Source organism: Natator depressus, chromosome 18, assembly GCF_965152275.1.
Source record: "Natator depressus isolate rNatDep1 chromosome 18, rNatDep2.hap1, whole genome shotgun sequence".
In the NCBI taxonomy this organism is placed as follows: Eukaryota; Metazoa; Chordata; order Testudines; family Cheloniidae; genus Natator; species Natator depressus.
The window spans coordinates 20,112,169-20,135,873 of record NC_134251.1 but is presented as its reverse complement, the minus strand read 5'-3'; the positions used below and the strand labels follow the sequence as shown (position 1 = coordinate 20,135,873).

The following is a 23,705-nucleotide window of genomic DNA, read 5'->3' as shown; positions in this document are numbered from 1 at the left end:
GGGGTCTTGTCCTGCTCCACGGATTTCAGCCTCGTGCTTTCTTTCAGGGAGGGGTTATTCTTTCATCCTGAAAAAAGCTGACCTGCTTTTTTCCCCCCACCCCCGAGTGGTGCTAAAACTTCCTCTGAGTCCTTCCTGCGAATTACACCCCGCTCCTGCACATAAACAGATGGCAAACTGTCCCTGATTTCCAGGAAGTGTGAGGGCAGTAGTGTGGTAGCTTTGTGTTTGTCCATTTCAATTCGGCACAGTTGGTTTAGAACAAAAAAACAAACTCCAAACAAACAAACAAAAATCCCCTGGGGTTTTATAAAACCTAAGATCTCTAGAAATATTTTTACTGCTAAGAAGGTAATGTGGTTTTTAAACATCCCCTTGCAGCCTTTGAATCCCAAGTATTGCAGAGTACTAAGAACTTGGAAGTGAAAATGACTTAATTGATTTTCATGATCAAAGCGGAATAGTACAAAAATACCCTCAGAAGTTTAAACTGTTTAAAAAAAACAACCACACTGTTGTTAATTCAGAGTAGTGTGGTAACAGGTGAGGAATTTGTCAGAGTTGGTAATGTGTATTTTAAGATGTGTATGTTGCCTGTTTTACTTAAAGTACACTGACTGGGAAACATATTGCAAATTTCTTGAATTTTATGGATTAAAAAGGAAGTAAAACAAAAGCAAGTGTAAGTCATCAGAATGAACGTCATCCATTTATTCTGATAACTTGTTTGAACAGAATGATTTAGGTTACTTCACAGAATACTAGTAAGTGCACTTTGTATATTTTGTGAAAGTGTAGCTAATAGCTCACCATGAAGAACCTGCTATTAAATCTTGTTAAGATGGGAGATACTATTTTCGTTCTGTTCAGCTAACTAAATTTAATTGCCAGATAGCATGTCAGTCAAATGATGGAATAAAACTTTAATACATTTATGATCACACACCTAGAGACATCTGAAGCTCAGTAAAACTTCCTCAGTTTTCTCTTGTTGGAACAAAATCTTTGTATTTGAATAATCCTGAATTACAGCAGCTTCCTTAAGACTTTTGTCCCCTTTTATCTAGATCTGCAGGTTCAGACCTTGGTACCAGCCTTTCCATGCAACTTGACACTCCTTCCCTGCTTTCTCAGCCTTCATTTATTCTCTCAACCAATCCCTGCATCACCAGCACTGGCACCAGCTATAGCATGGTACCATCTCCACCTTCCTACCACAAGTCCTTGATCCCTGTTCACCCCAGCGCCATCAGCTCCACAACCAGTGTCATGTCTGCCAGAGAAGACCAAACACCCTCTACCTCCACCAGTCACCCGTCGGCATTCGCTGCCCTCCATATGAGAAATGCGCCTGTTCCCTCAAAACAGAGCATCCAAAGACTTGTTATTTCTGAGGCATCCAACAGTGTGGCTTCTGGAGGGTCAGTGGGACGGTACAGCAGTAGTGGGACTTCAGGAAGCAATATTGGTCTTGCCCTCTTCGGCGTGGGGCTTGGTAACAAAGCATTGTTTCAAAGTTTAATGGAAGAAAATGGCTGCTGTTTGCTTTACATTGTGGAGGATCAGCTGCCAGATGTGGAACGTGCCTTCAGTACAGAATTCCTGGCCAACACCAGGGTGCTACGGCAGCAGGATGCTGACATAGTGCTCAATGATCAACGGTACAGTCCGCCAATAACTTCCATGCATGTTTCCTTATTAAGTAATTAAGGCTTTAAGAGATAAGTAGCACTATCAATCAGTGTTCTTACTCTGTCTTTGGAAAATTTTCCTGGAGTTAGGACACACTTGGTGAATCCTGTTCGTCTGACCTCAGTACCCTCAATATTACATTGTGAGATTGGAACGCTGTATTCCTTTCACCAGCAGGTGGCAGCTGTAGGTCTAGTTGAATTACTTTACTGTTTACTAGACATCCTGAGGATCGCTCGCATTCTAGGATCTCGCTGGGAAGTGTAGTTTAACTTATGTATATAGGGCTTCTGGATGTAGCTGTACAAACAAACCATCTGTCTCGTCTCCGCGGATAGTTTTCTCAGGGATGATGCCTTTGGCCAAATTCCCTTCCTCATGCTGTCATGTAGCATGTCGTCTGTCAGTTTCCCTGCTGGCTGCCACCCTTCCACCGCACAGTGCCTGGCTTGTTTCAGTGGAGGTACATATGAAAAGCTCATAAAGCACTCTGGGATCCTTCAAGATGAAGGGTACAGTGTAAACATGCAATATTATGTTGTGTTTATATTGCTTCACTAAACGTTCTGGAATGCTGATCTAGATTGCTAAAAACACGTTGGCTAAATAGAGTTCCTGTCAACTTTCAAACTGGAACAGGTACAGAGAAGGGCTACTAGGATGATCTGAGGAATGGAAAACTTGTCTTATGAAAGGAGACTCAAGGAGCTTGGCTTGTTTAGCCTAACTAAAAGAAGGTTGAGGGGAGATATGATTGCTCTCTATAAATATATCAGAGGGATAAATACTGGAGAGGGAGAGGAATTATTTAAGCTCAGTACCAATGTGGACACAAGAACAAATGGATATAAACTGGCCACTAGGAAATTTAGACTAGAAATTAGACGAAGGTTTCTAACCATCAGAGGAGTGAAGTTTTGGAATAGCCTTCCAAGGGAAGCAGTGGGGGCAAAAGATCTACCTGGCTTTAAGATTAAACTCGATAAGTTTATGGAGGAGATGGTATGATGGGATAACATGGTTTTGGTAATTAAATATTCATGGTAAATAGGCCCAATGGCCTGTGATGGGCTATTAGATGGGGTGGGATCCGAGTTACCCAGGAAAGAATTTTCTGTAGTATCTGGCTGATGACTCTTTCCCATATGCTCAGGGTTTAGCTGATCGCCATATTTGGGGTCGGGAAGGAATTTTCCTCCAGGGCAGATTGGAAGAGGCCCTGGAGGTTTTTCGCCTTCCTCTGTAGCATGGGGCACGGGTCACTTGCTGGAGGATTCTCTGCTCCTTGAAATCTTTAAACTACGATTTGAGGACTTCAATAGCACAGATATAGGTGTGAGGTTTTTTGCAGGAGTGGTGGGTGAAATTCTGTGGCCTGCGTTGTGCAGGAGGTCAGACTAGATGATCATAATGGTCCCTTCTGACCTAAATATCTATGAATCTGTGAAAGCAATATTTCAGATTTCACACAAATCTTAAAAGGGAACAGTGACTCTGAAAGACATTACTTCACAGTAGAAATTCAAAGGTAAAAATCTGTTAAATTTTACTCACTGTATATTTTTCTGCAATTTGCTGTGTACATTTGTGTTTTAAGCCTTTCCCCATATGTTTTGATAACATAGAGGGTTCAAACAGGTTTTGAAAGAAACCATTCTAAAGGTTTTTCTATTAAGCTGTGAACACATGCTCTTTATAACTATACCATTAAAAAAAGTATCTAGGGAGGCTACGGACCATGAATTAAGTCAGCGTTCCATTTAAAAAACTCTGCTAAATGTAGGAACCCAATCTGTTCCTGGTACTGTTGCCCCAGAGCTTATGTCCTTGCTGTTCTTAAAAAAATAACTTTCCCTGCTCGTAATATTACTGTCTCCTGGGAGTTGCTGGTTTCTTTCCCCACCCTCTTCCTGATGTGAGGAGCTTTTGTAATGTTCAAGAATCTTTTTCTCTCCTTAATTTTGGCCACTGTTTGTTTCAGCAGAAATTTTGTCTCCATCTAAGTATTTTTCTCTTAATTTCTGCAGTGTCTCTGGAGCCATTGTCTGTTCACCACCTGAAGCGGCCTCTGAAATTGTGATAGATGCTTTACGAGCAGGTAAGGGGAACTGAAGTAGATCTGCAGCAAATTCTGCTTTCATATATAACATGTTGCCCCACTGAATTGGGCCCACTATGTTTATAAAGCTACATCCTTACTTGTTTGCACCAGAGGAAACACCATCTGGGTAGAGACACAGTGAACTCAAAAACTGACAGTCTACTAAAAAATGATTTGGCTTTTGAAATCTCCTGGATCTCCTTATTGGATAATTGATCTAAGACATGCTATTAGGGCCCAATCTTGTGCTCCTGAAGTCGGTGGCAAAACTGCTATTGACTTCATGAAAGCAGGATCAGGCCCAGTTTAAGTACTAAATTGGCTATTCTAAAAATAATTGTAACATTAAAAACACCCCAAACTGCTAATTTTCTGGTTTTCGTATATTTCTCCAGCTAAAGATGAGTCATATATTTGTTCTGAATGCTTGTTTAAATGAAAATTGTTCCAAGAATGAAATCTTTTTGTGTTTTTTACATATGACGATTAAAGAACATCTGCCCCAACAAAACTTTGCACTTACGATCCCTTTGTCTGGGAAGTCCATGTCAGAGCTGGAATTGAGGAGTTTCTGGATCCCATTCTCAATCTCAGCCCTACGCTCGGTCCACTAGAGCAGGGATCCACAATTCTTTGTAGTATCAATCCATCTTAGTGGGGTGATTGTCTTGTGGACACCTCTGTTCCCATTTGCTGTCACATGGCATGGTTGTGGCAAGTACATCAGGGGCATACATGGAAAAGTAACATTAGGAAAGTATTAATGCATTTAATCAACTGTAAATGGAGAAGAGAGCCAGCACACTCTAACAGACCAGCTCTCCGTGGACTACCACCAATTGCTCAGTTGGTCAGTGGTGGTCCATAGACCATGGTTTAGTGCAGTGGTGCTCAAAACAAGTTGCCTCTTTTATCTTTCTGCTAAAATGTCTCAACATTTTTATATGTGGAAATCATTTTTCTCTAGTGGCCTATAAACTGTACTTCTCTAGACACAAATTGAGCTTCCTGGTTAGTGATGATGCATCTGTGTTAATGCCCTCTGAACAGGACTGACTTCAGTTTTATTTGTAAATTCCTTGTCTTAATTCAATAAGGCCCTCCCATCAGCATTTATATCAGGGATTATTCTTCCTCTCCAGTGATTAAAATCACTTGCAGTCTGCCTCTTTGTACCTTGTAGCTTCCCTTGAGGGATACACTGAGTGTCTAATTGCATAATTAGGGAGAACTTAGTCCACTGAAGACAATGACCTTAATGACTTGTAATGTCAGTGGAGCTTGTACTGTGGTGTTGTTCTGACTACAGGTAACTGAAATGTCTGTTCAGAGAAACACAGCTAGGAATAAAAGAAAATCCAAGAAGATCAGAGTTTCATTATCTCTAAAAACAATCACTTCTTGAGGTTTGTAAATTGTAAATGGTAGCTGCTGTAGGTATTGAAAATCATTCAGCAAAAACAATTTTTTCAGTTTTCTGAAACCTTGTCTCTGGAATGTGTTGACATGTATAGAACACTGCAGAATATATAATGTTCAGTGTGGATTATGTCCTGCCTTCAATTTTGTATTCTATGACATTTACATAGGGAAAGGCGTGTTTTGCGAGAAGCTACCCAGTTTAGATAGGCAGACAGCAGAGGCTTGTTTTGATGAAGCTGACAGATGTGGAAGACCATTGGTCTGTGGATTCTACAAGTAAGACCAGCATTTTTTTATTTTCAACAAGAAGCATAAATGTAAAGTAATGTTTCTATCTGATGAAACCTTCCTAAATTTTTATAGCTACTTAATACTTGTTTTAGAGAAATTTTGCTTAGAAGGTAGCTAAACAGAGAGCTCGGTGGACTTGCTGCTTCAAAATTCATTGTTCACGCTTCATAGAGATGACAACAATTGAATCTTTTCTTAATTGGCATGGGTTTAAAATTAATTTATTCATCTACACTGGATTGGGTGCTAACAGAATTTGTATTACAGGTACCTAGGGTAAGATTTTCAAAAGCATCTAAGCATGTTCAGAAGTGACTTAGGCTCCTAAGTCACTTAGGCGTTCTTGAAAATGTTATGCCAGATCTTTTTTAGAGGTGAGGAAAATGTACTGGTAACTAGAATTACTGAGCCATACTATGGATCAACTTTGCTGGTCTGTGGTTTCAGAAAAAAAAACAAAGTGGGAATTTTTTTGTATGTGTATACAGTCATCTAATTCAGCAGACATGGGTTTTGGTAAAAGTTAGGCTACTTGAGATCTGCATTTGGCTGTTCTCAGTTGCAAAACTAAATACTTTACAAAAATGTTGAGTCCAGTGAAAAACATTACAACATTAAGCCTTGTCACACAGTACAATTCCTCCTCACAGACAATTTCTGCTTGTGTCTTGCACTTGTTTTCTTTCAAACCCTAGGAATGTGAAGAGCTTATTTGTTTGGCTGTTGTTATTTTTTTTAATAACAACACTGACAATTCTGTTGCAGCAATCGAAAAATAAAATGAGAAGAAAGAAGTAAATAGGTTCTGTTTTTTAAAATATCACAGCATAATTTTCTATAAAAAGCATGCAGAAGAGATTTTATATATTTTTAAAACTTACCTTTATTTTGAATATTTGTTACTGACTTGCTAGCTGTATCCTAAATCTTGTACTGACTGAAATATGCCAGCCCTTCTTCAGTGGACCAGACATAATTATAGGGTGTAAATAATAGAATAGGCTTTGAAATAATAATGTTCTTTGTAAAGAATGTATTTAACACAAACTCTTTCTGAGCTACTACTGATGTAATTAGGCCACTGTAATTTGGTGAAATTCACCTCTGTGCATGTAGCCAGTATAGTACGTACGTATTATTTAAACGTAACGTAAGCCCTGTTTTGAATACTTTAGGCTGACCTTCTGTATACAGGTGAATTTAGCTCATTATTTCTTATAACACCTTTTGGAAGAAGTAGTATTTGTACATTCTAGGGTCGCATAATGGACATCAAAATGAAAGTCCTGCTTGTTTTCAGAATGGTTGGTCCATTTAAATAGGAGTACATGTAGTAAATATTAAAAAGTGTTCTTTCTCCTTGTGGTTGTATATATAGATCTTAGGGCTTGTCTACACTACAGGCTTTGTCGGCATAATTTATGTCTCTCAGGAGTGTCAATAAGCCACTCCCCTTGGTGACATAAGTTACACCGACCTAAGCGCTGGTGTGGACAGCGCTGTTGGCGGGAGAGCTTCTCCTGCCGACATAGCTGTTGCCTCTTGCAGAGGTGGTTTTATTATGCCAACGGTAAAGCTGTCTCTCATTGGCATAGAGTGTCTTCACCAGACATGCTGCGTTTAAAGCGCTGCTGTAGCGCTTCTAGTGTAGACTAACCCTACATCATAAATCACTGTAAATATGGGGAAAGTAGGTTAATTCTAATGTACTTCCACTTTGTTACAGTTCTGTAAATTCGGTAACTCCACTGAAGTCAAGGAAAGTGGCTCTGAGTTTACGCTCAGCATTTGACCCAATGTGTTTAGTAACTGTGTGGATTATTTCCCTCCCTGCCTTCCTCCCAGCCTTGACCACTTACTGTTTTTTTGTTGAAAACTGTTCATTTCATTTTAAGCAAAAATTATCTGTATGCAAATTATATATAGATGGAAATATATTCAAACACAATATATACTGTGATACTGCATTTTGGTTTGAGTGCTTCAGAGAAAGTTGAGCCCAAGCCACAAGGTTGGATCTGAACTTCTCTAGAGTGGAGGTTTTTTTTGTTAAGACCTAATTGAATATAAAACCATAAAGGTGTCTTTTTTAGCTATATATAACTTCCTGGACATTGCTCATCACTTTATTTATAGTGGCTTAATATCTTAGTTTGTATTGTTGGTAAAGAGCTTTAAGGGCAAATACTCATTCTGCTTATTGCCTGTAAGAACTTATTGTGAGTTTTTTTTTTAAGTCTCATAAATTGCTGAGCAATTGATCTCATCAGAAAAATTGGACTTTGACCCTTGTCTAAGTTGGAAGTTGTCTGAAGTCCAGACTCTTTGCTGCCACCAAACATCTGACTGCATGTCAGTGGTGTAGATGACCTGTTCTGTACTGAACACTCACTGTTCCACATTGGCTGTCTCTCTGTAGGCGTTTTGATCCAGCCCTGCAGTTCTTGTATAAAAAAGTCCATGACAGCCAGGCACTGGGGAGGATTCATCGGATTTCGACAGTTAGCAGCATATATCCAGCAGCATCTCTTAGCTTCCTAAAAAAGTCAGGTACTGAGTAGCTTTCTTATAGAAGAAGAGGTTGGTTCTGTGAAGGGATAGCAATTTATCTTGCCACACATATGTGTCCGTGTGTGTGTCCGTGTGTGTGTCCTGCAATGCATTATTCTGTCCCTTATGGCAGGGAATATTCCCTTTGACCCTAATGTTGATTGTGGACGAATGAGTATATCTGTATGTTCTTTGAAATAATATTTCTGGTGCTCTTACATTGGTTTTCATGCAGTATAGATATCTAGGTTTGCTCATAGGTTTTATAATGCTAAATCTTCTAGTGCCCATTTTTTCCCCTCTTACTTCCAGGTGGGATTTTCTATAATGCTGCTGTACATGATATTGATATTATCAGTTTGTTACTGGGAGAAAGTGCACCAGATACAATATTTTCACTGGGACATGCATTCTGTGCAGGTAAAACTTCATGGATTGGTGACATTGTATTGGATGTGTTAGTTTCCTAGTAATTGCAGATTTCAGTGCTAGAAATTTGAAAATATGTGAAGGGGCAACTAATTTAGATGTTCTCTCATGGATCTGTTTGAAAATGGAAATACAGAACAATTTCTAGAATGTTGGAATAGATTTGCGAACACTTAAAAAACTTCACTGAATTCTGTGGATTTCTCAGTGCTGCAAAACTATTATAGGAATATCAGTAATGCCAATTACTGTGAACGTTGGTGATTTGTAAAGGGTTGCTAATATTACGATTTCCAGGGGGTTTCAAACAAAGCTTTGTGCTTAACAATATCACTTTTTCAGGTTCTTTGGTTAAACCTGACATAGATGAAGTTGATTATTTCCCTTTTAATACTTCAGACTGTTAAACTATTAATCAGAGTCTAACTGTTTTTCATGTAATATTGGTTGCTGCCAGCAATCAGCTGCCATTGCTACAAGTGGCAATATAGACCATCTTAATGTATGGTAGGGCACTGAATTGCCAGGAACAAAACCAATAAGTGACCATATAATGGAATATGTAGGCCGCATACTGAGGGCTGCCTGATGTTGTCTGTATTGTAACCACAAAGGCAAGTATGTTTCAAAGGCAAAAGGTTCTCCCTAAGGTAGGCCATGCTGCTTGTCCTGGAGAGTTCAGCCCCCAGTAACTACAGAAGAAGGTTCTCCAGAGTTTAGCGGTGCCGAAGAGTGGTGTGGAGGACGGTAGTCTGATTAGTGTAGGCGGCTGCACGCATGTTCAATATTTACTGTGCTTCCTGTTTTACTGTTTAAAGATGTTCTTTTCACTATAACGCCTCTTACAAATAAGAGCAATTTTGTGTACAAGAGACTTGCTGGTTTAAGTTCCTAGTCTGAGTTAGTGCCTCTCTTGTCACTCAGATATGGCCTACTTGAAGGATGCAGACACTGTAGCAGTCAGCATGAAATTTCCTAGTGGAGCAATTGTTACTTTGGACGTCAGTCAGCACTGTACTAAAAGCTGTGATCAGAGACTAGAGGTGGGTTTTTTCAGATGAGTCTGTCATGATACTATGGGTATACGCACACTACACAGAACACTACTACTGCAGTAGAAGTAACAATTAATTGACTGTCATGCTCTCCATTTAAAATAAACCTCCAGTTTTGTTAGCCAAATTCTGCCACTGGATGTGCACATGGTCATTTTTTGGAGTTACTGTGAGCTTCATATGGTCACCCAAGAGCAGAATTTGGCCCTGATAGTTTCTCAGCTGTTTCAGGTGCCTTGAGGCTTAAACTCTGTAGACAACCTATCTCCCCCCCCCCCCCTTTTTTTTTAATGTAATGTTTTTATTGTGGACACAGCAAGCCAAGAGGTAAATCAGAATCACAGATATAAATGGTACCAAGGGGGGAAAAAAAGGTACAGATCTGTCATTATTGGAGCAAATCTTTTCTGCCTAAGTTCATGTTGGTTTATATTAGAGTGGCAAAAATATAAAGTTCTCTAAGCTGGATTTGGTGAGGGGAAATGTTTAAGCCTTAAAATAAAAGCAGCTTGTTTCATAACCAAGGGAGAGTGGATATACTGTGCAACTGTAACCCAGGCTAGTACAGCGTGTGCTTGTGTCCTCTGTAGTGACTGAGCAAGTAATTCTACCTGCTGGAGGAGTTACTCCTCAGGTGGTACAAGCCCATGGCTTACGATTGTTTTAAGGCCAAAAGCATGTTAATTTAGGGGTCTTTAACACATGTTTATGTGTATTTTTGTTTTTTTCCCCCCTTTCTCCTAGGTTCATGGTTCTCAAGGAACATTACGGGTAGATAATCAGAATCCCTTGGGAATTACAGAACATGGAACGTCTGTGTCTATATATTCACAAACCCAGGCTGATCGGTACAAAGAAGCATACAGAGAACTCTTTAGACACTTTCTCAGAACCCTCAAAGGTTAGGAAAAAATTGCAAACATATGCAATGTCCATTTATTTGTAAGAGTAATCTTAATTTCACTTTTGGATTTGCTTTTAACAAACGTTAGTCATGAAAATTGTTCCAAAAGTGATGTCAATTGGGGTTCATTTATTCTTGGAATCTCAGACTCCACAAGGAGAGAAAATGAAGAAACTGGTGTTTATATGAACTCTAAACACCAGCCAGTCTGAACAGTTTGAAAAGTAAAACCTTGTTACCATTAAATAACTCTGAAATCTAGATGGTTGTTTTTAAAATTAGAATTGGCATGTCTGGTGGCAGCCAAATAAAATGCTAACTGATGACACTGGCAGTGAATGCGTCTAGTTCTGCCCTTGGTTGTCTCACTGTGTCACGTGTATATCTGAAGACAGAAGTTGGCCCTAAAGCTGTCAGATGTAGAAAAAGAGTGGAGATTTTCAATGTTTAATGCTTAGTGTTTAACTCGTTTAAGGTTTGCTGGTGGTTTAAAGGAGCATCCATGAGCTGGAAATTTGCTGACAGTACAGTTTTCATAGATTCGGAGGCCAGAAGAGATCATTGTGATCATCTAGTCTGACCTCCTGCATAACACGGGCCAGAGAACTTCCCAAAATAATTCCTAGAGCAGAGCTTTTATATTTATTTATTTATTTATTTATTTTACTTATTTACTTATGTATTTATTTATTTTGTTGGTGGGGGGGGAATCCAATCTTGATTTAAAAATTGTCAGTGATGGAGAATGCACCACAACCCTGGGTAAGCGGTTCCAATGGTTAATTACTTTCACTGTTAAAAATTTACACTTTATTTTCAGTATGAATTTGTGTAGCTTCAGCTTCCAGCCATTGGATCATGACATACCTTTCTCTGCTAGATTGAAGAGCCCATTATTAAATATTAGTTCCCCATGATAGGTACTCGTACACCGTAATCAAGTCACCCCTTAACTGTCTCTTTGTTATGCTAAATAGATTGACCTCTTTGAGTCTGTGACTACAATGCATGTTTTCTAACCCTTTACTCATTCTCATGGTTCTTTTCTGAACTCTCTAATTTATCAACATCCTTCTTGAATTGTGGGCACCAGAATTGGACACAATATTCCAGCAGTGGTCGCACCACTGCCAAGTATAGAGGAAAAATAACTACTCTAATTTTACTTGTGATTCACTTTTTTATGCATCCAGAGATCACGTTAATCTTTTCACTGGGAACTCATGTTCAGCTGATTATCCACCACAACCTGCAAATCTTTTTTCAAATTCACTGCTTCCCAGGATAGAGTTCCCCATTGTGCAAGTATGACCTACGTTCTTTGTTCCTAGATGGGTACAATCACATTTTGTCATGTTAAAATGCATATTATTTGCTTGCATCCTGCTTACCATGGGGTTTGGATCACTCTATATCAGTGACCTGTCCTCTTCATTATTTGCCACTTCCCCAGTTTTTGTGTCATCAGAAAACTTTATCCGTGATTTTCTTTCAGGTCATTAATAAAAATGTTAAATAGCATAGGGCCAAGAACTGATCCTTGCGGGACTCCACTAAAATTATCAGTGATAATTCCCTGTGTACATTATATTTATGAAACCTATTAGTTAGATAGCTTTTATCCATGTAATGTGTGCCATATTAACTCTCTATCATTCTAGTTTTTTAAATCAAAATGTCATGTGGTACCAAGTTAAACACCTTACACAAATCTAAGTATATTACTTCAGTAGTTTTACCTTTATCAGCCAAACTTGTAGTTGCATCAAAATAAGATATCAAGTTAGTTTGACAGGCTCTATTTTCTGTAAACCCATGTTGAATAGCATTAATTACATTGCCTTCCTTTAATTCTTTAGTAATCGAGTCCTGTATCAGCTGCTCCATTATCTTGCCTGGGATCATTCTCAGGCTGACAGGCCTATAATTACCTGGGTCATCCTGTTTACCCTTTTGAAAATTTGGCCCAACATTAGCTTTCGTCCAGTCTTCTGGAATTTCCCCAGTTCTCCAAGATTTACTGAAGATCAACATTATGGTCTAGATCAGTTCTTCTCAAACTTTTGCACTGGTGACCCCTTTCACATAGCAAGCCTCTGAGTGCGGCGCCCCCCCCCCCATAAATTAAAAACACATTTTTATATATTTAACACCATTATAAATGCTGGAGGAAAAGAGGGGTTTGGGGTCGTGGCTGACAGCTTGCGATCCCCTATGTAATAACCTCACGACCCGCAGTTTGAGAACGCCTGGTCTAGATAATACTTAGCCCTGCCATGAGTGCAGGGGACTGGACTAGATGACCTCTCAAGATCCCTTCCAGTCCTATGATTCTATGTTTAACAGTCCAGTGAGCTCCTCAGACAGCTCTTTGAAAACTCTTGGATTAAAGTTTGTTACCTGCATTGTTGTAGAGGCAACTAAAGAATTTCTTCTCTTCCTGTCCTTCAGTTCCTTGATTAATTTTGTTCTCGAAATCTCCATTTTGAGTTGAGTATGCCTGTCTTCCCTCTTTTTATCCTCCCTGTTTATTTGTTTAACGCCCTTGACTACTCTAGCCAGCCCTGAGAAGATTAGTCTCCCGTCTACTGAGGTGAAGGCCATCCAAACTATACAGCCCCTTCACCCCACAGAAGCAAAACCCACCACCCTATACCACTTATTTAGCCAGCAGTTCACTTCTAGAATCTTCTATCTTCCTTTGCTTGTGGGGCAAGAAGTAACTCAGAGAAGATAGCTTGGACATTCTATTTTTTACAGAATGCTTCAAGTTCCCTGAAGTAATCTACTGTTTGCAGTATGTCCTGCGACACTGTCATTAGTGACTCTATAGGATTCTTTCACATCAACTTCAGAAGCCTATCCAACCTCAGAGTGATATCTCAAGTCTTGGCTCAGGGAAGGCAGCACTCCAGGGTGTTTGTCTGCCTGTCCCTTGTAGAATGTTCTTTCGATTCTTCTAAGTTCTGGATCGTCTGTCTTCCTTGGATGGTTGTAGGACTTTGTGGGCAAGCTTGATTTTCTTACAGGTTGGGCCAACCTGCCATCTACAGGTGTATCCCATACATTTCTCTGTTCCCTTGGACCAGCTGGAAAAGGTTTCTTCCACAGTTTCCACTCTGATGAATTGGTATCGATTAGAAATGTCTAGTGTGGAATTCCTCCAGGTCCTTTTCTCTGTGGTAGCCACAGCCTGCCTACTCTTGGCTATCAATAGCCACATAGAATGCCAACATAACATCTTACCTCTTGTGGTTACGAACTGTCAGGCCTCCACTCTGACTTCCTCTCTCTCCGACTCCTTGGTGGCCATCTCCTTTCTTCCTTGAAGCTGGAGTACTGATGTTTCCTGAACCTGGCTGTCTAGGAATGCCTCAGCTTCTCTTATTCTCACTAATGTTTCTATTTCCCCCTCCTGACCAAGAATCTTCTTCTTCAGCTCAGTCACCGGCCTGTACTTCATGCACAGGAAGTCGCTTCTAGTTTTAGGCAGGAAAGAAAACATGGCACATCTGTTGCATGTCACCACTATGCTTGAAATCACTTGTAGAACTGAACCTGGAAGATTCCCACACTCCCTTCTCTAAACTCCCTCTGAAATTCTCCCGTTAGCTGCCTCTGTTCATGGCTCTCAAGTTCATGTAATAAGTACGGTATAAAATGCCACATTTTAAACAAGCTGCTATTAATACCAAGATCCAAAACAATAGCTAAATTGAAGAAATCTTTAAAATACATCTAATATCTTCCCCCCAGAGAGAAGTGCTTCTTTCCTTTCAAAATGTTCTTACTGTGTTGAGCAAAATGGGTGCAAGGTCCTCCTACAATGCAAAACTTTAGAGCCTACAAGTCCACTCAGTCCTCCTCCTCCTTGTTCAGCCAATCGCTAAGACAAATAGGTTTGTTTACATTTATGGGAGATAATGCTGCCCACTTCTTATTTACAGTGTCACCAAAAAGTGAGAACAGCCATTTGCATGGGACTTTTGTAGCTGGCATTGCAAGGTATTTACGTGCCAGATATGCTAAAATTCGAATGTCTCTTTATGCTTCAGCCACCACTCCAGGGGACATGCATCCATGCTGATGATGCTCGTTAAAAAAATAATGCGTTAATTAAATTTGTGACTGAACTCCTTGGGAGAGAATTGTATGTCTCCATCTCTGTTTTACCCGCATTCTGCCATATATTTCATGTTATAGCAGTCTCGGATGATGACTCAACAGATGTTGTTTGTTTTAAGAACACTTTTGCTGCAGATTTGACAAAACGCAAAGAAGGTACCAATGTGAGATTTCTAAAGATAGCTAGAGCACTTGACCCAAGGTTTAAGAATCTGAAATGCCTTCCAAAATTTGAGAGGGATGAGGTGTGGTGCATGCTTTCAGAAATCTTAAAAGAGCAACACTCCTATGCGGAAACTACAGAACCCAAACTACCAAAAGAGAAAATCAGCCTTCTGCTGGTGGCCTCTGATTCGGAGGATGAAAATGAACATGCATCAATCCACACTGCTTTGGATTGTTATCAAGCAGAAACTGTCATCAGCATGGACGCGTGTCCTCTGGAATGGTGGTTGAAGCATGAAGGGACATATGAATCGTTAGCGCATCTGGCATGTAAATATCTTGTGATGCCGGCAACAATAGTGCCATGCAAATGCCTGTTCTCACTTTCAGGTGATGTGAACAAGAAGCAGGCAACATTATCTCCTGCAAACGTAAACAAACTTGTTTGTCTGAGCAATTGACTGAACAAGAAATAGGACTGAGTGGACTTGCAGGCTCTAAAATTTTACATTGTTTTATTTTTGAATGCAGTTATTTGTACATAATTCTACATGTGTAAGTTCAACTTTCATGACAAAGAGATTGCACTACAGTACATGTATTAGGTGAATTGAAAAATACTATTTATTTTGTTTTTTACAGTGCAAATATTTGTAATCAGAAATAAATATAAAGTGAGCACTGTATACTTTGTATTCTGTATTGTACTTGAAATCAATATATTTGAAAATGTAGAAAACACCCAAAAATATTTAAATAATGGTGTTCTATTATTGTTTAACAGTGCAATTAATCACGATTAATTTTTTTAATCACTTGACAAGCCTACTTCTAGCATGTAAAGGACCAATCACTTTGCAGATTGTATAAGGCAAGCTTCAGGGTGTTCTTGCCTACTTTTCAGAGTAACAGCCGTGTTAGTCTGTATTCGCAAAAAGAAAAGGAGTACTTGTGGCACCTTAGAGACTAACCAATTTATTTGAGCATAAGCTTTCATGAGCTACAGCTCACTTCATTGGATGCATCCGATGAAGTGAGCTGTAGCTCACGAAAGCTTATGCTCAAATAAATTGGTTAGTCTCTAAGGTGCCACAAGTACTTTTTCTTCTTGCCTACTTTGTTTACTATGAAAGTACCCACAGTAATTAGTTTAGTTAGTTTCTTTCTTCCTTATTTACCATAAACATATTCAAAATAGTTAGTTGTTTCAGCAATTACTTGTTCAGGCTTGTCTTCTCTTAACTTGGGCCTGCTCGTGTGTGCTAAGTTAGCCCTACAAACATTTGGTTATTGCCAGATAATGAGATACACTTTTATAAAGATCATTATTATTGGTATTACAGTAGCTCTTGCAGGATACAAGTGAGATTGGGACCCCATTGTGCATAGACACCATACTTGCAAATAGGAAGAGGTAGTCCCTGCCCTGGAGAATTTATAGTCTAAACAGACAAAGGGTGGAAAGGGAAACATAGGTGAAGTGACTTGTTCATGATCACATGGTACTTCAGTGGCAGAGCTAGGAATAGAACCCAGGACTCCTGGTTGAGAGTCCAAAGCCTTATCCTCTATGCTGCATTGCCTGTGGTAACATAGTCTCTCTTTTACAGGCAAAGAACCCCCTGTTATCACCAAAGAGCAGTTCCTCTGGACGATTCAGGTAGCTGCAGCTGCCGAGCAGTCTTGGAGGAACGGATCTGCTGTTGACTTACGCAATGAAGCAATAGATGTGTCTCTAATCAAGACTGAAATAATGTGACACACACTGCTGTTTGAAGTGAAGGGTATTCCCTGAGCTCTGCTAACGGGAGTGAGGTCTCTTCATCTAGGGAGGTTTCCACTGTTGTCTTAATACAAAACTAAACAACCTTTTTTATTATTTTTTACATTTTCACTGACAACGCCTGTAACTCGGATACCTTTTAGAGCTACAAAAGTGTTCAGTACTGGTGTTACCGATGGTTCAGGACTCTGAGAGGAGATTATGGGAGGCTTTGTCTGCAGTGGTATTTCCTTTTTTCAAGGAGTTAGTTTCAGGTTCTGGAATACTGGTTTCCTGAAAGTGGATTTCCCAGACACTAATCATGATATTGACAACGACGTACTGACAACCTGCTGTTGTAGTGAAGACTGTGCAATGAACATCTATAATGGCAGCTTGAAAATGAGGTGCAACCAGGGTGTTCAAAATGAGAGCATCCTTTTGGTCCATACGGTACATCTCATTAGTATATGCAGGAATGTGATTTGTGTACTAAATACCCCTGTTCTGAATCCCCCATCTATCGAACTGTCCACGTTGTTCTTAATTCATTGCTGTGGTTTTGAAATAACGTCGCTGGGAAGTTGTGAGCATCTAACTTTTTGAAAATGAATAGGCAGGGAGACTGCTGGCTCTAGAGTGTAATGAAAGAAACTTGGAAGGCATGCTATGAATTGGACTGTTTCACAGAGCAGACCATGCACTTGGGCATTTCTCTATGAACACTGCATCACTGTTAAAAAATAAAGGTTTATTTTAGAATAAAATTGTGAATCTCTATACAGTAGCACTGTACAACGTCTGTTACAAGAAATGTCACCTGGATGCAACAAAGAGAGTACAATCTGTCAGCAGTTTTGTTTTCCTTGCTTGAATCCAAATTCACGTTTCAGTGTTTCTTCAATAGGGAAATTAAATAATACCTGTTTTCCCTGAGTGGGGGAAGGGAATATGATATACATGCTTGTTACAGTCCACCAGATTTGGATTACACATCACAGGAAAAGATAGTGCCTTCCATAACAGGCAAGTCTGCTTTAAACCAGGTTATTTGTAACTTTTTATTCTTATGTTGAGCATATTGAAATTTATATATTTGACTTTTGTATTCTTGTTTGTATTTCTCATACCCTGGTTTTCAAGATTTAAAAAAAGGTTTTTTTTAATTGTATTAAAATAACATTCTTGCATTGAATGTGTGAGCAACTATACGTCACATTTCCTCTTCCTGAAAAAATTTCTTAACTCTGTCAGTTTCCAATTCTTATATACGGTATATATTACTAAAACTAGGAATAGCTGTGATATTTATAACTAAACCCAGTTCTTTCGTGGAAATGGTTTTTTAACGGTGTCTTTTTTTTAAACCCAAAGAAAGCTGTGTCTTAATGATATACTCTCAGATTTGTGGTATATTTTCTGGCCACTTATTGAAAGATAGTTTATATATAACCCTCTTCCCCTAAATTCCATTAAATCAAGATAGCCACTTATTAAATGAAATCGAATGTTTTTCTTTTGTTGAGGTTTTTTCTTTTTGACATGAATGTTTGATCCAGCCATAGTTCTTCTAAAACTTACATTTTCCTAAATGTAACTTCCTTAAGTATGACCTCAGATTGTCTCTGCTCATATGTTGCAGAAAGTAGCACCAGTGTGCTGAAAGCTTGTAGAACTGAGGTAGACTTTTTGTATGCACTGACCAAGATTCATGCACAGCTGCTCCCCAGTCACAGATGAATGCCATGTCTTGTTTTGAATGATGGGATCCTGCAAGCAATTTTCTCAATGCACTCAAAGCCTATCTTAATTTTACTTTGGCTTGGGTAAGTACTTTTGTGCTTTGCTCATTTGTATCTTCACACTACTCACTGAGTTGCAACAGCGAGCTTCCCATTTCCTGCTCAAACTTCAGGCCGATTCTGAAAGGCAGAAGGTAACTCTCCAAGTTGTAGATCATTAGTACTATCAGATCACCTCCTGGGCCATCTAGTCAGGAGCTGCTTTTCTATCAGAGCCACTGTATTTCAGATGTGTGTTTTATTGTGTTACAAAAAACAAACAAACCACAGCTATAAAAATAACACATTTTCCAAAAGATAACATTACAAAAAATACAATTAATAGAGTTGGAATATATCCAGTAATACTGCTGGAAAAAGCATTAGTTAACATTGAAAACATGAATGATTATTTTAAAAATCTTAAAGCATTAAAGTGCTTTAATTCACTACTACTTAGAAAGCGCATGTTCACAGCTCAGCAACACCCTGAAGTGCTAATCCCTAAAGAGTACGGTGTGCACAAGTGTACAGCTTTCAAATATGCTGGGTTGGCTTAGGTTGGTGGGCTGGGGTAAAAGCCAGTGGAAACTGAGCTGGTAATTTACAAGGAGCAGAGCAGTGGTTTCCTGCCTTCCCAAGCTCCTGAGCTGCCAGCAGCGAAGGGGGAATCTGCGTAGAAATGGGGAAGAGACAAGTACACTTGTGCTACTGTGCTGGCACTTGCAGAGGTACAGCTCAGTTTCTCTGTGGCCTTCCCTCTGCTAAGACTGAGGACAGTGACCATCCTGCTTGAGAGGAGAAGTAGAACTTATGAGGTGAATGCTGCACTTGCTCATAGGTGAAATCCTACCTCTGGCCCCTTTATGCCCGGTAAAAGGCCCTGAGCAGCATAAAGGAACTCTTAAAAACATATCAGGCCAGGGAGGAATCCCCCAGTGCAAGCACAGTGGAAAATAGCCACAAGGCTCTTTCAAGGACCCCCCTTGTAAGCCCTAGCGTAAGGAGTATGCCAAAGGCAGGACTGCAGTGTTGTGGAGATTCCAGACAGCGTGGAAGCCCCAAGCTGCCATAATTTAGGTCTTCAGGGCTGTCTAAACTATGGGGCTGTATAGTAGCCCAGGACTAGGAGGGGTATAAAGTCGGCTTAAAGCCACCATAGCCCCTCCTCTGCCTGTGCAGTGAATTCTGTGCTGTGCCTCTTAGAGGTGTCTCTCAGAATCTCACGCAGAGTTTCCAGCTGACTTGCACAAGACCTGGAGATGAATACATCTGCATGCTTGACTGTTTCCTGCTGAGTTTTTAAGTTCAACCAGCAGACAAACAAAAGGCTTGAGGAAAATCAACAAAACACCTATCCACAGGGACTGTAGGGAAGGAAGAAACCATTTCCACTCATTGATGTGGAAATATAATCATTTTACCAGATGGGGATGATTATCAACAGTCTGGGAAATCCAATTTTTTTTTTTTTTTACACATACAGGTTAATGGTTAAGGTAAAATTAATGGTGTGCTACAAAAAATCTGAGTTCTGGCAATATCAGGAACTTTGAGCAAGATTTGGGTGAATAATTGTAATTAATTATACAGAATCCTCTAATTCCTAGCAGTGGGGTCCATGGATTTGTCTCTCCAGAATTGTATTAAAAATCCACATGGGAAAAATGATTTTTTTACAAGTGAGGCTTGAAATATATCAGGTTTTTGCATGTTTACATGCTAGAGCATGAAGTTAATTTAATTATGACACAGTATTGTCTTATTTAGGGGAAATTATCAATATTTTTGTAGCATACAAGTTCATGAAAATAAATCTCTCTATCCTTACCGCATGGTGAATATACTGTATATACAGCATGTGTCTATATACACAAATATCAGTTAGATACATGCACACAGCCTGGAATCAGCAAATAAGTTGCTTTTCTGCTCTACAAAAAAACAAAAGAAACAAATACTTTTTGGCAGTCCATCAGGAAAGCAAGTCCTTTTGTTCTTGGGTATCAGTCAATGGCAGGTGTCCCTAAAGAAAGTGGAACAGTTGAGGGTTAAACCACTTTCACAAGACAAAGGTCTGTTATTATTCAGCCGTCCCTTAGCAGACAGCGAGGATAGGGTGGAATGTGGGGCAGGCTAGAGTTAAAGAAAAATGTGTGTGTTTTGCCTTTACATTGCAATAGAGTTTGATGCAAAAATGGTCCAGCAAATTGTAAAGTTGCACTGTACATTGGCAAGTGAATATTCCCCTGCCACACAAGGCTAAAAAAACTCTATAGCTCATTGAGAGATTTGTGGCAGCTGCCCTTTTTCCTCCCCTTGATCCCCTGTCATAAAACCATTGGAATTTTCCTCCAGGGGATGGTCCCAGACCCATGTCCTCACACAGCTCTGAGTTCCCATCTCTTGAGTAAAGCCATGTTAAAAAATATTTCTTCAGACACTCAAAGCTGGAAATGTTTTTCCATTTTTCAGGCTGGGATTCTATATTTTTCCCTATTCCTTTAAATTTCTGTGTCTGGTCTCCTGCTGCCGCACTGCTGGAGACCTTCAGTTGATCTCGCCCTCTGTGAACTCTTCTTTTATGGACTGTTTGCGGGATTTGCAGTCTGGGAGGTCAAAGCCAAAGTCCGCCCACTCATCAGCCCCGCTGCGGTTAGGGATAGTGATGGTGTGACGCACACGGAAATGCACTGCCTCCATGACGCGCTGCCGTTGCAGCTCCCCAGAACTGCCAATGGAAATGGTGGCGGCGTTACTGCTGGAGCGGATAAGCTGCTGGGCACCATAGTCATGGCTCTGTTTGAGTTCCTGAAGGCCTCTCCAGATAATCATCCTGTACTGCTCTGGGATCTTCAGTGCTCCGAGATCCTAGAACAACAACATCACTAAGGTTGGCCTCTTCAAAAATGTATTTGCTAAATAGCATCATCAAGATAGGGGCAAACCCATGGACCATTAAATCTACATATCTAGATCAGTGTGTGGGTATAGCCACATAGTCAAAACATGAGATGATCAAGGCTTTGGGTCATATACCATATCATTTTGTAAGGAAAAGAGAATTCCTTTGCTTTAAATGAATCTAATTAACAAAATGGACGGTCTGAGGCTGAATGCCTTCACTGCAGGTTGCAGAGCACCATGTGAGGAGTCAGGTCATTCAGTTTACTGAAATAAGGAGGAAACCATCATCCCGTTTTGCCTGAAATCATTTCTCTCTCCCCTGGACAATCATAACCTGGATTAAGCCTTGAACTAAAATCTCAGGTCACAAATGCTGGCAGGATGGGCAAAGGTTGCCTTGGGGAGCATGATCGGCTCTGAATGGCTGCTGTTTCTGTGCTCTACCAATATGAAGTGTCACAGGATTCTGGTGCATTAACCTATGCCAGCATGTGCACTGACTGATGTTATTCATCACAGACATTAAGTCCTGTGGTCATAATGTTAAACAGAAGCATGAAAACTTCAGGATTGTATCATACGTGCCAGAGGCTGCATCAGAACAAATACAAGTGGTTTGTATTTCAGACGTACTGAATTGCTGCTAGAGGTCCACATTAACTCCAAACACACAGACTCACTCGTGAGCATTAATTCCATAAGAAGTAAGTATGTAATTAGGGGTTAAAAATGTCAACTCAGACAAACAACCCAGCAATCTATTTTGACCGTGCCATACATGTGCTTTTTGGCAGATTAAAGAAAAAATCACTTACAGGGTTAGTTATTAAAATGTTTCAAAACTAATCTAAGACTATGCAACTGGCCCCAGCTACCAATGAAAAATCATTGTGTCTTCAGTAATTATACCATCTGTGTTCTTGATTGGTTCCTAGCTGCCAGACTAGGAGGGCATACAGCAAATATTTTAAGAATGAGATGGGATCAAGATAAGAGCTTTGTCCTGGTCAAAATACTGAGTCTGGGATTTATTTGGGGTCTGTCATAGATGAAAAGTGTTAATACATTATGTGTATGCTGGTTACATTACTGTACTCAGGGAGCCCCTTGCCTCACTGATGTCAAGACTGGCTGGATGACCTTACAATTTTCATCAGCACAAAAGGCAGGTGAATTTCATGCAAAGTTGGCTCCTCCTCTCCCAAGAGATTGTTCTTCAACCAAGAAATAGCTACAATAAAAGTCACCACACCCAGAGGCAAGGTGTTTAAACACAAATGAGAGCATTTCCCATGTAATGTATCAATTAAAAAAAAAATTACAGCTCTTGACCAGCCAGCCCACAATATCAGGTCCTGGGGTTGAAACAAAAAATTGCTAAATACAAAAGGCTTGATTCTGACCTTGTTTGTTCTGGTTTATTGCTAATGTGACTCCATTTGGCCAGTGCAGTTACTCCTGATTTGCAAGGGAAGCAGCTGGGCCCTGCAGCTCTGAGCTAAAGCTCATCAAAGTCAAAGGGCGATCTTTCCATTGCTCAATGGGCTTAGGGTCAGTCCCTGAGTGCTGTGATTTGTTTCAGTAGACATATTTAGTGAAAATCAATTCAAAGTCTGATTTCTGTATCTTTGGCTTTATTTTAGATGTGCACATGAGGAGAATGATTGCACCTGAATTCTTTTTCATTTTTGTTTTTGTTTGCATTTCTTTCTTAATTCAGATCTCTGCTAGGCCTTGCATCCTACAGCCTGGAAAAATCAACAGTAGAGAATATTACAGTTTCTTTTAAGGATAGCACTATTCTAAATCTATAGGACTAGAAAGAATGCATAATTGGGAAACATAAAACATGCCTATAAAGCCTGTATGATAGGTAGGTGCACATTTATTTCCTTTATTTGGTTGTCCTTGTTTTAAGATCAACAGCTGGTAGAAACAAGTGATAAGAAGAGATCTTCCCAAAGCATTTACCTCTATGGTTAGATTCTGCAGGTGGTAAATATTCTGTAACCCTTGTGAGGTGAAATAGTCGATGCAGTTTGGACACCCCAAGCCTGTTAAAAAACTGCAGAAAGAATTTGAAAATAAAGTGGCATTAACTTGGCAGGTATATATGCTGTGTTCTCAAGTGTCACCATTGTGGCAAAGCACTTTTGAATTCATGTGAGGGTATGGGGACATTTTACTGGACTCATTTATTTCATCTGAAGGCTTGGCAACTCTTCTCATGCTACTATGGTATTGTGGGATGCAAGAAATTGGAAGCGTAGCAAGAACCCATTTCAGGGATCCTCAAAACTCCTGGTCAGAGTTTTCTTGGGGCTGAAAAGCGCGAACTAGTTTGGCATTAATGTTGGAGAGGTAAAGCCCATGGGACCAAATTCATCCTAACATAATTCCACTGGCTTCAGCAGTCTTCAATGGTCTCAGTTAAATGACCTATATGGAATTACTGTAGGGATTAATTTTCCCCTTTGAGCAACTTGACTGAGGAAGGGTTGTGGAATTTGGCCTTAAGTGA

At 39.8% G+C, this 23,705-nt stretch overlaps 2 protein-coding genes across 9 annotated transcripts in view; one reads left to right on the top strand and one right to left on the bottom strand.

Annotated features, from left to right (window-relative positions):
- LOC141974289 (streptomycin biosynthesis protein StrI-like) overlaps positions 1 to 23,705 on the top strand; it is a 47,100-nt gene that overhangs the window by 487 nt on the left and 22,908 nt on the right. The window contains exons 2-12 of one of the 2 annotated variants that reach the window (XM_074933868.1): positions 1,068 to 1,661; positions 3,720 to 3,790; positions 5,383 to 5,491; positions 7,926 to 8,056; positions 8,369 to 8,476; positions 9,410 to 9,528; positions 10,285 to 10,441; positions 16,345 to 17,522; positions 18,139 to 18,322; positions 20,753 to 21,888; positions 22,905 to 23,057. In XM_074933868.1, the coding sequence (XP_074789969.1) occupies positions 1,068 to 1,661; positions 3,720 to 3,790; positions 5,383 to 5,491; positions 7,926 to 8,056; positions 8,369 to 8,476; positions 9,410 to 9,528; positions 10,285 to 10,441; positions 16,345 to 16,493 (1,438 nt within the window). In that variant the 3' untranslated portion in view covers positions 16,494 to 17,522; positions 18,139 to 18,322; positions 20,753 to 21,888; positions 22,905 to 23,057. Of the gene's footprint in view, positions 1 to 1,067; positions 1,662 to 3,719; positions 3,791 to 5,382; positions 5,492 to 7,925; positions 8,057 to 8,368; positions 8,477 to 9,409; positions 9,529 to 10,284; positions 10,442 to 16,344; positions 18,323 to 20,752; positions 21,889 to 22,904; positions 23,058 to 23,705 lie in introns of both variants that reach the window. The other variant, XM_074933869.1, reaches the window with a different exon arrangement.
- TP73 (tumor protein p73) overlaps positions 18,637 to 23,705 on the bottom strand; it is an 81,758-nt gene continuing 76,689 nt past the window's right edge. For 4 of the 7 annotated variants that reach the window (XM_074933863.1, XM_074933858.1, XM_074933857.1 and 1 more), the window contains 2 exons: positions 23,156 to 23,249; positions 18,641 to 21,148 (listed from right to left, as the gene is read on the bottom strand). In XM_074933863.1, the coding sequence (XP_074789964.1) occupies positions 20,828 to 21,148; positions 23,156 to 23,249 (415 nt within the window). In that variant the 3' untranslated portion in view covers positions 18,641 to 20,827. Of the gene's footprint in view, positions 21,149 to 22,896; positions 22,933 to 23,155; positions 23,250 to 23,705 lie in introns of those variants that run through there. The other 3 variants (XM_074933862.1, XM_074933860.1, XM_074933861.1) reach the window with 3 other exon arrangements.